Source organism: Pelodiscus sinensis, chromosome 4 (genome assembly GCF_049634645.1).
Source record: "Pelodiscus sinensis isolate JC-2024 chromosome 4, ASM4963464v1, whole genome shotgun sequence".
NCBI lineage: Eukaryota > Metazoa > Chordata > Testudines > Trionychidae > Pelodiscus > Pelodiscus sinensis.
The window spans coordinates 84,717,052-84,730,658 of NC_134714.1; the positions used below are offsets into that span (position 1 = coordinate 84,717,052).

At 43.4% G+C, this 13,607-nt stretch overlaps 1 protein-coding gene across 7 annotated transcripts in view; it reads left to right on the forward strand.

The window, feature by feature from the left end:
- Positions 1-13,607, forward strand: part of CSTPP1 (centriolar satellite-associated tubulin polyglutamylase complex regulator 1) — a 121,813-nt gene that overhangs the window by 26,598 nt on the left and 81,608 nt on the right. The window contains exon 1 of one of the 7 annotated variants that reach the window (XM_075927622.1): positions 8,818-9,311. The exons of the other annotated variants lie outside the window; for them this stretch is intronic. Within the exon in view, the coding sequence (XP_075783737.1) occupies positions 9,265-9,311 (47 nt within the window). The 5' untranslated portion in view covers positions 8,818-9,264. Of the gene's footprint in view, positions 1-8,817; positions 9,312-13,607 lie in introns of those variants that run through there. 7 annotated transcript variants of the gene reach the window in all.

Genomic DNA, 13,607 nt, shown 5'->3' on the forward strand with positions numbered 1-13,607 from the left:
TCTGCCCCCTCTGCCACGTTATGGGAAAAGACAATGTGATGGGTTTAAAAATCAGGCAAAAATTAATGAAAATGCAATTTCCGGGGACATACAGTTTCTGACATTGGGCTCAGTAGCGTAGAGCAGTGGTTTTCAATTTTTTTTTCTTGTGACCCAGCTAAACAAAATTGTTAATGCTTGCAACCCAACATAATTACATCTTTTGACTAGAATGCATGCTCTGGGTGGAGCAGAATGAAAGGTCTGGGGTGTAGGAGGGAGTTATGGATTGGGGGGCCCTCAGGGCTGGGGTAGGGGGTTAGTGCTTATGGTTGGGCATGGGATTACCTCCAGCAGCTCTTGGTCAGTGGTACAGCGAGGCTTCCTTCCTTTTCTAGCACCACTGATCACACTATGCCCTGGAAATGGCCAGCTGCAGATCTGGCTTCTAGGCAGTGGCACACAAGCAGCTCTGCATGCTGCTCTCGCCTGCAGGTACAGATCCCCTCTCTTCTCCCATTGGCTGGGACTTGGCCAATGAGAGTGTGGAGCCAGTACTCAGGGTGGGGACAGTTCATAGAGCCCCATGGCCTCCCTGTCTAGGAGTCAGACCTGCTGTTGGCTGCTTTTGGGATGCAGTGTGGTTCACAGTGCCAGGACAAGCAGTACGCCTGTCTAAGCACTCCCACTAGTCACAGGTCATCCTATAGCAAGGTAACCCAGTGCTGGGTTGCAACCCATAGGCCAGGTCTACATTAGACCTGGAAGGTCGACTTAAGGTACGCAACTCCAGCTGTCTAGGATACATACCTAGAGTTGGCTTATCTTAAACTGAGCTTGGAGCTGACTCCACTGCAGGAGGCCAATGGGAGCAAACACTCCTGTTGACTTCCCTTACTTCTTGTGACTGCAAGGAGTATAAACACCAACTGGAACTACCCTCAGCGTTCAACTTAGTGGGTCTATACTAGATCCGCTAAATCGAGCGCAAGAACATTGATCTCTGGCATTGCGAGTGAAGACCATAGTTTGAAAACCACTGGTGTAGAGAATCAAGAAGACATGATCTCTCTGCTCTGGTAGTTTGTCTTGATTACAAAATGGAAAAAGAATGTTTATTTTTTATTTTTATATTGTGATGTTTCAGAGAAATTGATTTCATCACGTGAGATAGAAAGAAAAATTATAATCCATAATTAGGTGATGTCGTTGGATTCAAACTAATATGATAGGGGAAATCTTCGTAGTGACACAAGTTCCAGTTGTTTCTTCTTGTTAGATGGTGAGTATTTAGTAAGTCAGCTGAAAGCTTCTTACTTGCAGATTGACTGACAGAAATCAATGAAAATTTGAGCCACTGGCTTTTTTGTTGGGGCTGTGAATAGGTTGTGCCTTGATGTCTGAGGGATGCCTTTTTTCTCTAGGCCAGGAGTGGGCAAAGGACTTCTGCGGGCCAGATCCAGCCTGCCAAGTGGGTAGATGAGGCCTGTGGATGTCCTGTCACTCCCCCTGCAGCCAATCAGGGTCTGGGTGTGGGAGGAGCTTGTGAAGTCTCTCGCTCCCTGCCCCACAAGGGCCACGCGGCGCTTAGAGTGAAAGCACCTCACATTCCTTGTAACACTTTCAGTCTAAGTGCCATGCGCCTCTTGCAGGGTGGAGGCAGGGAGCGACAGACTTTGCTCACTCTTCCTGCCCCCAGGCCCTGATTGGCCTGGGGGTGGAGGGAGCTTGTGAAGTTTCCTCCTGCCCTGCAAGGGGGCAGATGCCTAGAGGGAACTGCCAGCTGTTCAGAACGGCTGGCAGTTCTCTCTAGGGGAGGGCAGGGGCAAAGACTTCATGTACTTCCCCACCTCCAGGCCAATCAGGGCCAGTGGGACGGGGAGCATGGAAGTGTCCTGGCCCCACCCCTTCTACTAGAGGCCCTGCCCCTTCCAGGGTAGCTTAGGGCCACTTCAGATATTAGTGAAGTGGCCCTCTGTCTAAAATTATTGCCCGCCCCCGCTCTAGGTCTAACCATGGTTCTGAATTTTGATCTAGTGAAAAGGGTTAGTACTTTTTATCCTCCCCTGGGTTTAAGCCTAAAATTAGTCCCAGTGTATGAACAGTAAATGTCAAGAATTCAGGGTGCTTATAAGACAGTGACGGGTACTTCTGTAAACTGAACAAGTTACCATTCTGGAAATGTGGTGTTTCCTATGAATACCCAAGGTTGTGAGGCACTTCATCACCACCCACCCTTTGTATGAAGAAGCCTCATCTGTGCCTGCTGTCTGACAATTCCCTGACTTGAATGGCTACTGGCGACACAAACACTTTTCCCTCATCCCCTTTTCTCTTTACACCATAGAGCACACAGCTCTTAGATTAGTTTATAGAGAGAACAAATATAAGTTTATTTAACAAAGAACAGATTTAAATGATAGAAAGAAAAGGTTACATCCAAAATTAAATCACAGTATACATACGAGAGGTTAATTTAAACTTTCAAGCCACCCTTTATCTAATTAAGTTTAGCTCACCCAAAAATCTTTCCAGTATTTTCAGTCTCACCTGGCTGTGAGCCTCTTTTCATGAAGCAAACACAATGTCAGTTCATTTCCCAAGTGGAGGACCTCAGATGTCTCCATGCCTTCTCCTGATGCATTAGACTAATTCTTGGATCGTTGTCATGAATTGGCAATCCTCCTTCCTGTAGATTTTGTGAGCTCGTTGACTTCACAGTCTTGATGAGTGGGTGATTCCATATAATCAGTGCCCGGGTGCAGCCTCCCTCCTGTTGCCCACCACAGTCAGTGGGCTGGGAGCTGGAAGCCCATGAAGGGCCAGCAGAGCTGGAAGCCCTGCAGGCTAGGGGCTGCTCTAGCTGAGCTGGAGTGGTCTCCTGTCCAGGATCCCACTTAATCAGTTAACTGGTTAAATCTAATGTTTAATAGGTTAACTGATTAAATAGAATTTTACACCCCTAGTTCAGATTAACCGTCCTCATCAACTCTGAGTAAGTTCCCTCAATAAGCAAGGGCTTGGAAAGAGTGAGCAAAGACTATGACCTCCGCCTATCAACCATACCTCTGTTTTACCAGGGCTCAGGCTAAGGAGGCTATGACACATCCAACTGGCATTATCTAGGCCCCCTTCCAGAGCATATTTGGTTTGCGCCTCCTTTCAAGTTTATCCCTTGGGGCCTTTTACATTTTCTGGTCACCGGTAACTTAAAAATTGAATGCTGATGAATGAGCCTCTCCCTGGCTCTTTGATACTTCTCTGAGAATGTTTCTCTGCAGCATTTCTTCATGCTGGATCCTGCTGCTCTGCTCTTCTCATCTCTTCCCATTCTGTTCCTGTCTGACCTTTGCCTACAGTACTCTTTTGGTTCTTGGTATTTTCAGACAAATCTGATTTGGGCTTGTAAATGTGAAGGCATTGTTAGAACATGAATGTTTGCCAGTGTGTGCAGCTCTGAAAGATTGAGAGACCCTGAGTGGAGATCATGTTTCCCTAGTGCTCCTGAAAAGGAGATATGAAATACCAGAGAGTTTTTGTGTTCATGTTGAATACTCCATAGAGCTGTTAACTTCTTCCCCTCGTACAGAAACAGTCATCACATGCTTCTGTCCCTTTTCCTTTGGTAATTCAAATAAAACTTGCCATTATTACTGTCTTATGCTAAGGCAGGATGCTATACTCAGTGCACAGTATCAGAACAGAAATAGGCCAAAATAGGGGGTTTCAAACTTCATTGCACCATGACTCACTTCTAACAACAAAAATTACTGCATGATTCCAGTAGAAGGAACTGAAGCTTGAGCCTGCTTGAGACCCACTGGCCTGGTTGGCAGGGCCAAGGCCTAAGGCCCACTGGAGGGGGGAGCCAAAGCTGAAGCCCTCATGCTTTGGTTTCAGCCCCAAGTAGGGGGCTCAAGCTTCTACTTGAACCCTAGGCAGTAAGGCTTTGGTTTCAGTCTGGCCTGGGCCCCATCAAGTCTAAGCCAGGCCAGGTGACCCCATTAAAATAGGGTGTGACACATTTTAGGGTCCCGATCCACAGTTTAAGAAGTAATTCTGATAGCTGTGAAAGCTCTCAATGTAGGCGATTGCTCCCTTAAAGGAGAGAATAATTGACCAGAAGGAAGGACGTAGGTATTTGTGCAGATGAGGGAACTGTCTATCATGGGAAAATAACTTATTCTGGTTTCCCAATTCACCTGATTCCCCTGCCTCTGGAATCCTCCATGTAGCCAAGATCAGGCAGAGGCCAGCAATTTGCCCTCAGTTTATGTCTGTGTTGAAACTGGGAGGTGTGTTTGCAGTATGTGTAGAGATACCGAAGCTCACTTCCATCAAGCTAGACCAGTGGTTCTCAGCTCGTTTCAGTCCAACCAGTAGGCCAATCAAAAAATTTTCATGGACCACCTCCAGCACATGTAGCACAGGACGAACGACACAGCAAATGCTCAGCATGACGGCGGTAGCTACACTGATGCTCAGAGCCTCAGACGGAAGTTACTGGCAACACAACATGGTTGTGTCCTAGGTGACGCTATGGATGACGTGCCGCATGCTTGTGAACACGGCGTAAAACAGCCTAACGGCGGCACCCGCTCATGCCGTGTGACTTTGGACAATGTTCCTGTGGACCACCGAAAAAGTCGCCATGGGCCACCAGTTGAGAACCACAGAGCTATACCAAAGCTAGTTGGAGCAACAATAGTAGTGGAGCTGAAGCAGCCCGAGTGGGGGCATGGGCTATCCATACCTGCCCAGTATATACTCAGTGGGCGACTGCTATGCTGCCCATTGCTCAGGTATATCTGTATGGGCTGCAGTCGCACTCCCATTTGCGGCCTAGATATATCCTTACATGTTAGGACTCAACAAAGCCAGTCAGCTTGATTAGGAACTCGGTATCTTTGAGCATAGATAGAATTTATGTGCCATTCTAAAAGATCTGTTCCCCTTCAGTATCCTCCCTTCCAATGAACCACCTATAGCTGTAACTACCCATAGCTGAGAGAACAGGTAAACTTTCATTTTGAAATGTGTGGACAACATTTAAGGTGAGATGGTAGGACCCAATACTGTATGGCTTTCTGTCCTCTTTTCCCTCCTCCTCCTCTTAGCTTTCCCTATTTTAGCGTGGAGAGTGAGAGACCAAGCCAGGGTTTTGTAAGGCTAACAGGGTCTGACTGGAGGAGCAATAGTATGTGCGTTAAGTGCCTGGGTACTGTAACTTTAATCTGTCTTTGTCTTGTGTTCTCAAGTTTGTAAATCCTAGAGAAAAAGAATGAAGTGAGTGTGGTGAGGAGGAATGAGAGATACAGGATTACCGCACATATCCAGAAGTTCCCAAACTTAATTGAGTGTGCACCACATCTTAGAGTATATACCATTCTTTAATTTATCATTGCACAGCTCCCAATCATTCCCTTCTTGATTGCATACATGAGTAACTAGTCTCAGGAAAACATTTAATATATTTGTAAAATGTTTTAGTGTGATTTGGAAGCTAGAAACCATGTGACCCATAAACTCTATTAACTATCAAAATGTGCTGAATACAACTCCAGTGGTTCACAAACCATAGCTTGAGAACCATTTCTTGGAGAGAGAGGAAGTTAAGTGATGTATTCCACTGCTACCCATAGCCCAACAATAACTGCCCACAGGGGAAAGCTAACTTCATTGCTCAGAAAGATCTTTGAAACAGAGCTATAGCATTTGAGGATGTTTCTCTCCCCTTTCCTTCTCCAGTCTCATTTGTCCCAATCATATGGACATCTGCTTTCACTCCTGAGAACTCCCTGAGGCTCCTGTTGCAACATGCTATTACAGGAGTAGGGCTCAGTTCATCCTTTTGCCAATTAATGCATGTCTCCCTTAGCTTTAAGAGCACAACTCTGCTTCTCTCATGACTGGCCCTTATTTTACTGACCTTCTAACATGCTACTTGTGTTTACTTATTAAAAATCCCAGAAATGTATCCACTTTTGAATCTCTGTGAACTGCAGACTTTTCTGAAACCTGCCGTATAAGTAGGCTAATGTGTTTTAGTGTAACAAGCTTGATTTCTATGGCCCTTAAAAGGACTTGTTCCTCCTATACACTAGTGATCATGTTGTTTCTTGATCTTGACTTTGCTTTGACATTTAAGGACTGTAGTAAGGGGAAAGAAGCCCCACACAACACATCAGATACATCCAATCTACATATTTGCTGATATCTCTCTCTCTGTTGCCTTCTTGCCCATTTCTGACTCCACTGTGAGGCTGATTGTCCATGTGTTCTCTTCTCCCGCAAATGTCTTTCTGCTTTCTTCCATGCTGCCCCATGGATGGAATTAACAGAATTAATATACGTCCACCCTGCATTCTTCCTCTTTAGATGCTGTGACGTAGTGGGGGTACCTGGCTGGTTTCTATGCTGCTGGCTCTGGGGTAACCCCCACTGGCTGTCGTGGGGACCACGACCCAGCAAAACAGGATGAGTCACTATGCAAACCAGTGGCCAGACACCCCCCATGGAGAGGAACAAAGGAAGGTGGAATGCTGCCTTGGCTGGGGGGCAGGGCTGGAAGTTAGTGAGTTGGTTGCTGGCTGTCGGAGGGCATGGAGGAGAGCCTAGGGGAAGGGGCTGGAGTTTAGGGGCCCAGTCTCCCCCATCTCAAGGGGGCCTGAGGCATCCTAGCCCAGTTCCTGTAACCAGATTACATCTGTGCTGCGCTGTGCTGGAGGAGCAATAAACCACCCTCAATTCCACTGGCTGGTGCAGTCTGTTTGTGCCATTCCGGGGTGCAGGAGACGGGGAACCCCCAACGTGCCGTCACAGATGCCCCCTCAGAACCCTCTTTTGCTGCCAATGAGAAATTAGCCAACTAATGATGGCTAAATTGTGTGGCTGATGGGGTCATCTGACTTTTTATTTATAAAAGGAAAAAAGAAAAGTGCTTTCAGCTGACTTGGAACCATCCTTTTGTGCATGATATTAACTTATATAACCATGTGTGCTTATAACTGTCACTGTCTTCTTCCCTTCCCCTTCCCTCACTGATGTCTTCTGGCTTGTTTGAGATTAGATTGTGAACTCTTCAGGGCAATGACCATGCTTTCCTTTGGGCTTTACAGCACCTAGCATGATGAGGTATCAATCCTGGTGAGGGCTTGTGTGTACTACTGCAGTGCAGGTAATTAAAAACAATTGTTATGTGTAAATCTTCAGGGCACTGCAGATCCACCAGACTTTGGGTGGGAAAGAGAAACCCTCGGAGCTGAACAGTCTGATTGCTGTCATAATTAAACTATTTAGTGAGGTAGGAAGCTTTGTTTTAAATTGTGGTTCACATTTTCAGAGGTTAATGAGGCTCTTGAACTTCTCCCACATGATCTATGCCAGGAAGCCCCAAAGAAAATACTTTGTTTTTCCTTCTCTTTCTCAAATATAATCTCCAAGTATTGCAAAGATGGCAATGTTCACTCAGCTCCTTAAACACCAGGTCCTTGCATTCTTCTGCTGTAGTGAGGAAATGACAGGGTTATGACACACAGACTGCCTGGCTGCAGTGAGCCATGTGAAAGATGTGAAACTACTGCTGTCACCAACCTGGCTGTGAAACAAGCCTTTTGGCTAGAAATCTCCACTGGGATTGTGTGCTGCTGACTTTTGACAGGTCTGCTGCTGTTAGCTGTGGTTCCCTGCTCCCTACGGGCAATGCTGCCCGACAGGAATATGCCACTCCTTCACTCTTCAATTATCTGTGGAAAGAGGCTAATGCAGTCACACAGAGGTAGGCAGTTCTGCTTCTGTGATCTTACAGCACACGTGAATAAGCCTTTCAAAGACAGAGAGACTCTAACCTAGAGCTTTGAAAATCTTGCCACACAAGATGGTAGAAAAGGGATTGCAGGCTTCCACAACATATTCATGTTACTTCCATGTGACGAGTGCTTGCAGTGGAATGGGAAAGTCACTGTATCTTTGGCTTGCTTAAAGATGGGGATAATTATCTGGTTCCTTCAAAAAATGAATTTCAATTCACCACCTCTGCTGTTTGAAAACATTTGTCCCCATGAAGGTTTATACAAATTGGGGATGCAAAAGGTTACTCAATTGCTCAGTTAACTGGTAAGCATCACCTTAAGTAGGTAATGCTTCCAGTTCCAGTTAACTGGTAACCAGTGGTGGCTGGAGCAGTTCCCTGCCTGCCATGGGCAGGAGGCTGCTCTAGCCCCGCAAGGGCCCCACCTTGTCTAGAGCAGTCCCTGTCTGCAGCGGGCCAGGGCACCTGCAGATAGGACTGTTCCCACATAACAGCCTGCTTGCAAGGAGCCTGGGCACCCTGCAGACAGAGGCTGCTCTGGCGGGGTCTGGGAGCCAGGAGCCAGCGTTGGGGGATGTGCCAGTTACCCATTTGAAAGAAAAGCAATATCCACAAAGGAGAATCTCCATCTGGCACTGCTACCTTGCAGCTAGTTCTTGGCTGCACAAAGGCAGGAGAAGAAAACCCTGAACAAAATTTACTTCAGAGAAGACATCAGGTGGTTGGCATCTGTGATGCGCTGCTTCCACATTTCTTGGTCTCCTAGCCTTTCGTTCTAATCAGTACCACAGAGTGGGATGTTCTGGTCTTAATACAAGCCTCTACCTCCCTATTTTTGTTTCTGGTGTACGTGCCAAAAATTCAAGTACAATGTCTTTGAACTGGCTTGTTGGAATGTGAGGACAATGTACACTGATATATCAAATGATTTAGAACAGTGTTTCTTAAACTTTTTGAGACCACAGAACACCAAACAATAATATTTTTTATGCGAAACACCTATGAAGATTTTATTCAAAAAAAATTGTTGTCAGACAAAAAAAGACAAAGACAAAAACAAAGAAGTAACAAAAACAAAGAAGTAACAAAAACTCCTGGCACACCTGTGAGTTGTTCACAGAACACCAGTGTTCCACTGAACATAGTTTATGAGAAGTGATTTGCATTCATTTCCAGCCTTTCTAGATTCTAGAACTTGCATTGTGTTTCTTTAGAACAATCTTTCTCCTTACCCAGAAAGCTCCTCAAGAGATGGTGGCACAGTTTTGGAGGTTTTCTTGTTTTTATATTTTGGTTTAAAGGAGGTTTGGCTTTCATCTTTATACTGCAGAATGTGACAGTGTCATACAATATGATTCGGAATACTTTAACTGGGCAACTAATGGATCTGATCCCAATATGGATATTATCAAAGAATTTTACATCTTTTCAAAGTCTGGAAAATGTGGATGTACTGAAGACCACACCAACAGCAAATGTCTGCAAAACCAGATGTGACTTTTAAGAAGAATCTAGATTTAAGGTCCAGATGCTTAATTCCATAACTATATCCTTAACAAAATGAATAGGCTTCAGAAATGTCCTGTAATTCTGACTTGTCTTGAAAACGATGGGGGTTTTTACACTATGTTTTTGCATATTTCTTTAACCACGTTTCCTTGTCTAGTTCTTGGAATTCTGAAAACCCCAGAGCTGGAGGTTGTCTGCATATAGTGCTCCGAAAACATACTGAACCAGGAAGACGCTGTCCTTGGCTCTAGCAATAATCTCTCATGCAGTGTTAGCAATAACATAAGCAATGTGGGTTGTATCAGTACCAGGAAATTGTAGCCATGTTCAGTTGACAATGATAAAAATTACAAGAGCCTTTTCTGTGATATACCTCATACCAAAGTAACTAACAGGTTGCTTAAATTTCTGAGCACTCTATTCCATCATCAGAGGACAAAGAAGACTCACATACAAGATGAGAGTAAGCATGCAGGCCATTGCTCTTGGGAATACATATACCATAGACTCATTGGACTGAAAGAGATCTCGAGAGGTCTTCTCATCCAGTTTCCTGCTCTCCATAATATAGATAATACTATATAGACCATCCCTGATATATGTTTGTCTAACTTGCTCTTTAAAATCTGTAATGACAGAGATTCCAAAACTTCCTTATGAAGTAGTCATCCATTGTGTATCACCCCAAGAGATGACCATGGGAGCTAGAAGGTATACCTGTTTGAATTCCACAGCAGACTGAGCCAGAGAGAACCTGGAAAGTCTCATATGGTTTTTATGTTTAAAGTATGCTATACTTAAAGCATAATTTCTCCATGTTGTAAGAGCTCTTAACATAACCCAAACTCCCCTCTTTGTAGCACTCCTCACACTAGTGTATATAATGCAGACTCATGAAGGACAGCTGCAGATTTAGGGTAGATTTTAGTAGCAGAAGAGAGGCAAATAAGTACCTTGAGAAATGCACTAGTATTTTGGTATGTTAAATCTAGAGTTCCTTTAAGTTGTTTCCTTCCTTCTGTTGCAGTAGTCTCTTCCCAAATGATGTTACCCAATGTGCAGGGCGGCCTGGGTGTATTGTTAGAACCTAATTAGCTGTATAATATTATGGAATCCATTCCCTAAAAAGGTGCAACTGTGTTCCTGTGATAAGCCCAATTATTTTTACCACCTCCATCTTCTAAAATCCACAAGTCATTTGCTGGAAAATTAATTAATAGATGATGTCTGGGGCCAGGATAGAATTTTTCTTCCAACTCTGAAGGGCATCAGACAAGGGATTCATGAATTAATGTACCCTAAATAATAGACGTGTTCACTAGAGTTCCAGTAATCTACTGTGTTGTTGTTATGGTGTAGCCAAAAAACAGAAAGGAGAAAAGAGAGAACTTTGTTTACTGGGCTTTTCTAGATGAAATCTATCATTCAGTACCAAATATTAGTTCATTCCATTTTGAAAGTTTTATATTTTGAAATAACATCCTGGTGACATTTCACCCATGGTGAATTATTTTTTGGCTCACTGGGAGTTTCACAGGCTAGGCCAGAAAACAGCAGGAGATGCTATGCAAGGATGAAGGATTTACTCCCTGAGTCACCTGACTGAAGGGAAGCAGAAAGTCATTCTATAATGTTTATTTTTCTTTAATAGACATTTTTATGGAGCTTACCATTATAGTTTGAGGACAAATCTTCATAACACCCTTCAAGGTTACCCAGGAAGTCTTTTCTTCATTTTATTGAAGAATAAACTGAGGTACAAAGGTTATGACTAGTCTAAAGTTGTGCAACGCGGACTTGGATTTCTCAACTCAATTCTATGCTCAACCACAAGAGCATCCAAAAATAGTGTAAGTCATAGAATAGCTGAGCTAAAAACTCACTTCTCTGTTTGTGTACCCTGTCACACCTCTGTGTTCAACAAAGCGTCAAATATCTGATAGGTAAGGGTGTGCAGTACGAATTTTTTTTTATTAGTCAGCCTGATGCTTTTTGGGAAGGAGTAAAGAGACTATAAGTTATTGAGGGGAAAGTTGGGCAATAACTTGCAATGACCACATACTATCTGCACCGATACTGAAGTGGCCCCTTCTCTCCCATGGGTGATTTACCCCTGAGTTTCAATTTTTTGCTACTTTTTTTTTTTTTAATTTAAATCCTTGTGTGTCGGCTACAAGCCAGTCTCTTCTGGTCTGAGTCACTAGATTACCACAGGTCCTGGAATTGCACCTGATCAGTCTGAAATCACTAGTGTTTAATGATTGATGCTTATCTCTGAAGCCCCCTTCCCTTTTTCTTAAGTACCTTCAAACATTTCTGCATGGTTACTCTCCCTTTCCTATTATACTGTTTCCCATCTCCTTGAATACTGGATTTCCCAGCTTATAACTCTTAGAAGAAGCTTTATTTCAGAGTAAAAAAGGTCCCCCATATGTGGCCTATTATATCCATATTGACTTGCTTACCCTTTTCAAACAGCTATTGTCTTTTAATGGGGTCCTGCCTGGTGGGGGGAGTTTTTAATTCCTGCTATATTAGAACGGCCAGCTTAAGTTACAGCAAGCTGCAGTATGGTGTGCTGATCAAAAGACTTCTGTTGTTTTAGAGGCTCTTTCTTTTTTATAATACCCTGGGCTAATAATTCAACACAGCAAGGTCATTGCAGGCTTGATTTGAGAGCCCAGGGTGTTAAATTACTGACCCAGCATAGGAAAGGTAAAGGGAATGGGGACTTCAAAACAAAACAAAAATCCAAAAAACAAAAAAACTTCCCCTTCTTAGAAGCCATAACCTTGCTTTAGAGGGCTCCCTCTGCTAAAAAGCAACATCATCAGGAAGCTGACTCTCTGCCTATTCTGAGCTGTCACAAGTGCTGCTAATTTCCTATTGAAACATTACTTCAGGATCATCTCCATACCATCTATGTTCTCTCTTCAGTCAAACCTTATCCTGAGTGCAGGCCAAACAGCCTGAAAAAGTCTACTTTTTGAGCCATGTCCCTTTTCAGATGAAATGAACTTGTGGGTTAATGAAACAAGGAAAGATTTTTGGAATCCCAATGTCTGCAGTTGCAGTGTTACATGATCCAACCATGCCAGATATCCAGTTCATTCATTGCATTTTGAAAGTTTTATATTTTGAAATAACATCCTGGTGACATTTCACCCATGGTGAATTATTTTTTGGCTCACTGGGAGTTTCACAGGCTAGGCCAGAAAACAACAGGAGATGCCATGCAAGGATGAAGGATTTACTCCCTGAGTCACCTGATTATTCACATCTAATTATCACATCTACCCACAGTTTAGTAACGATTTCTTCTTTGTTAAAGCTAATTGTCAGAAATAAATCCACAGCAACTGTTTCATATCTTATCTTTATTGACGAGTTTCAGAGAAATTCCTCAACATATTATCATTAATTGCATTAAAGGAAGATGTCCTTCTTTCCTGCAGCTGACTTCGTTGTCTTTAAGTCATGAGGGATGCTGAAGGAAAAGATACATTTGATGCAGTAGTTTTTGACCTACTGGTTGTGGGTAATGCCTCCTCTCTTCCCCAGGATGGGTAACTAAATGAAGATTCCAGTGATTGGTTAGTTAAAGTATTATAGCAGTAAATATGATACAAACAGCTGTAGAATTGGGGCCTTAAATAGGTGTGTGTGTGTGAGAGAGAGACAGACAGATACTGTCTCATTATCTTGCAAGTGAATAGGAATGCCCTGTGTCTCAGTGGGAGCTACCATTCTAATGATACTTTTCTTTTCCACTGAAGCCGTGTCTGGTGCTGCAATGTAGGGCTGAAAAAGACCAGTTTTGCCATTTTAAAGCATTGCAAATTGGAAGGCTCCAGAGTTTATCATAAGGTAACCACTGCAATTTTGAAATTCATTGGGGTGGTTAACAGTTGTTAACTACATACACATATTTTTAAAATGTCAAAATATGCCTGAGTTTTGAAACCTTAAGACTCTAATGTTTTCTATTAGCAGAGCTAGTTCTGTCATACTTTTCATCATCAAATCACCAAGATGGAAGCTTCCTGCTTGTTTATTTCTATTTGCTTCTTAATTTTGTTTTAAATATTTACTCTCCTTTGTAACTAGATGTAGTGATTTTTAATCTTTCATCTTATACTGGAGTCTCAGTGTAGAGGGTTCTTGCCTTCTTTGCTTTGTGCTTTTGGTGAAAATGAATGCTATACTCTGTGAGTCAGGGAGCCAGAGTCCATTTGCCATGCTTCCCTTTTTTTAGGGGAGGGGTCCTGTGAATTAATTCAATGCTTTACATTAGTAACCAAAGGGGGCC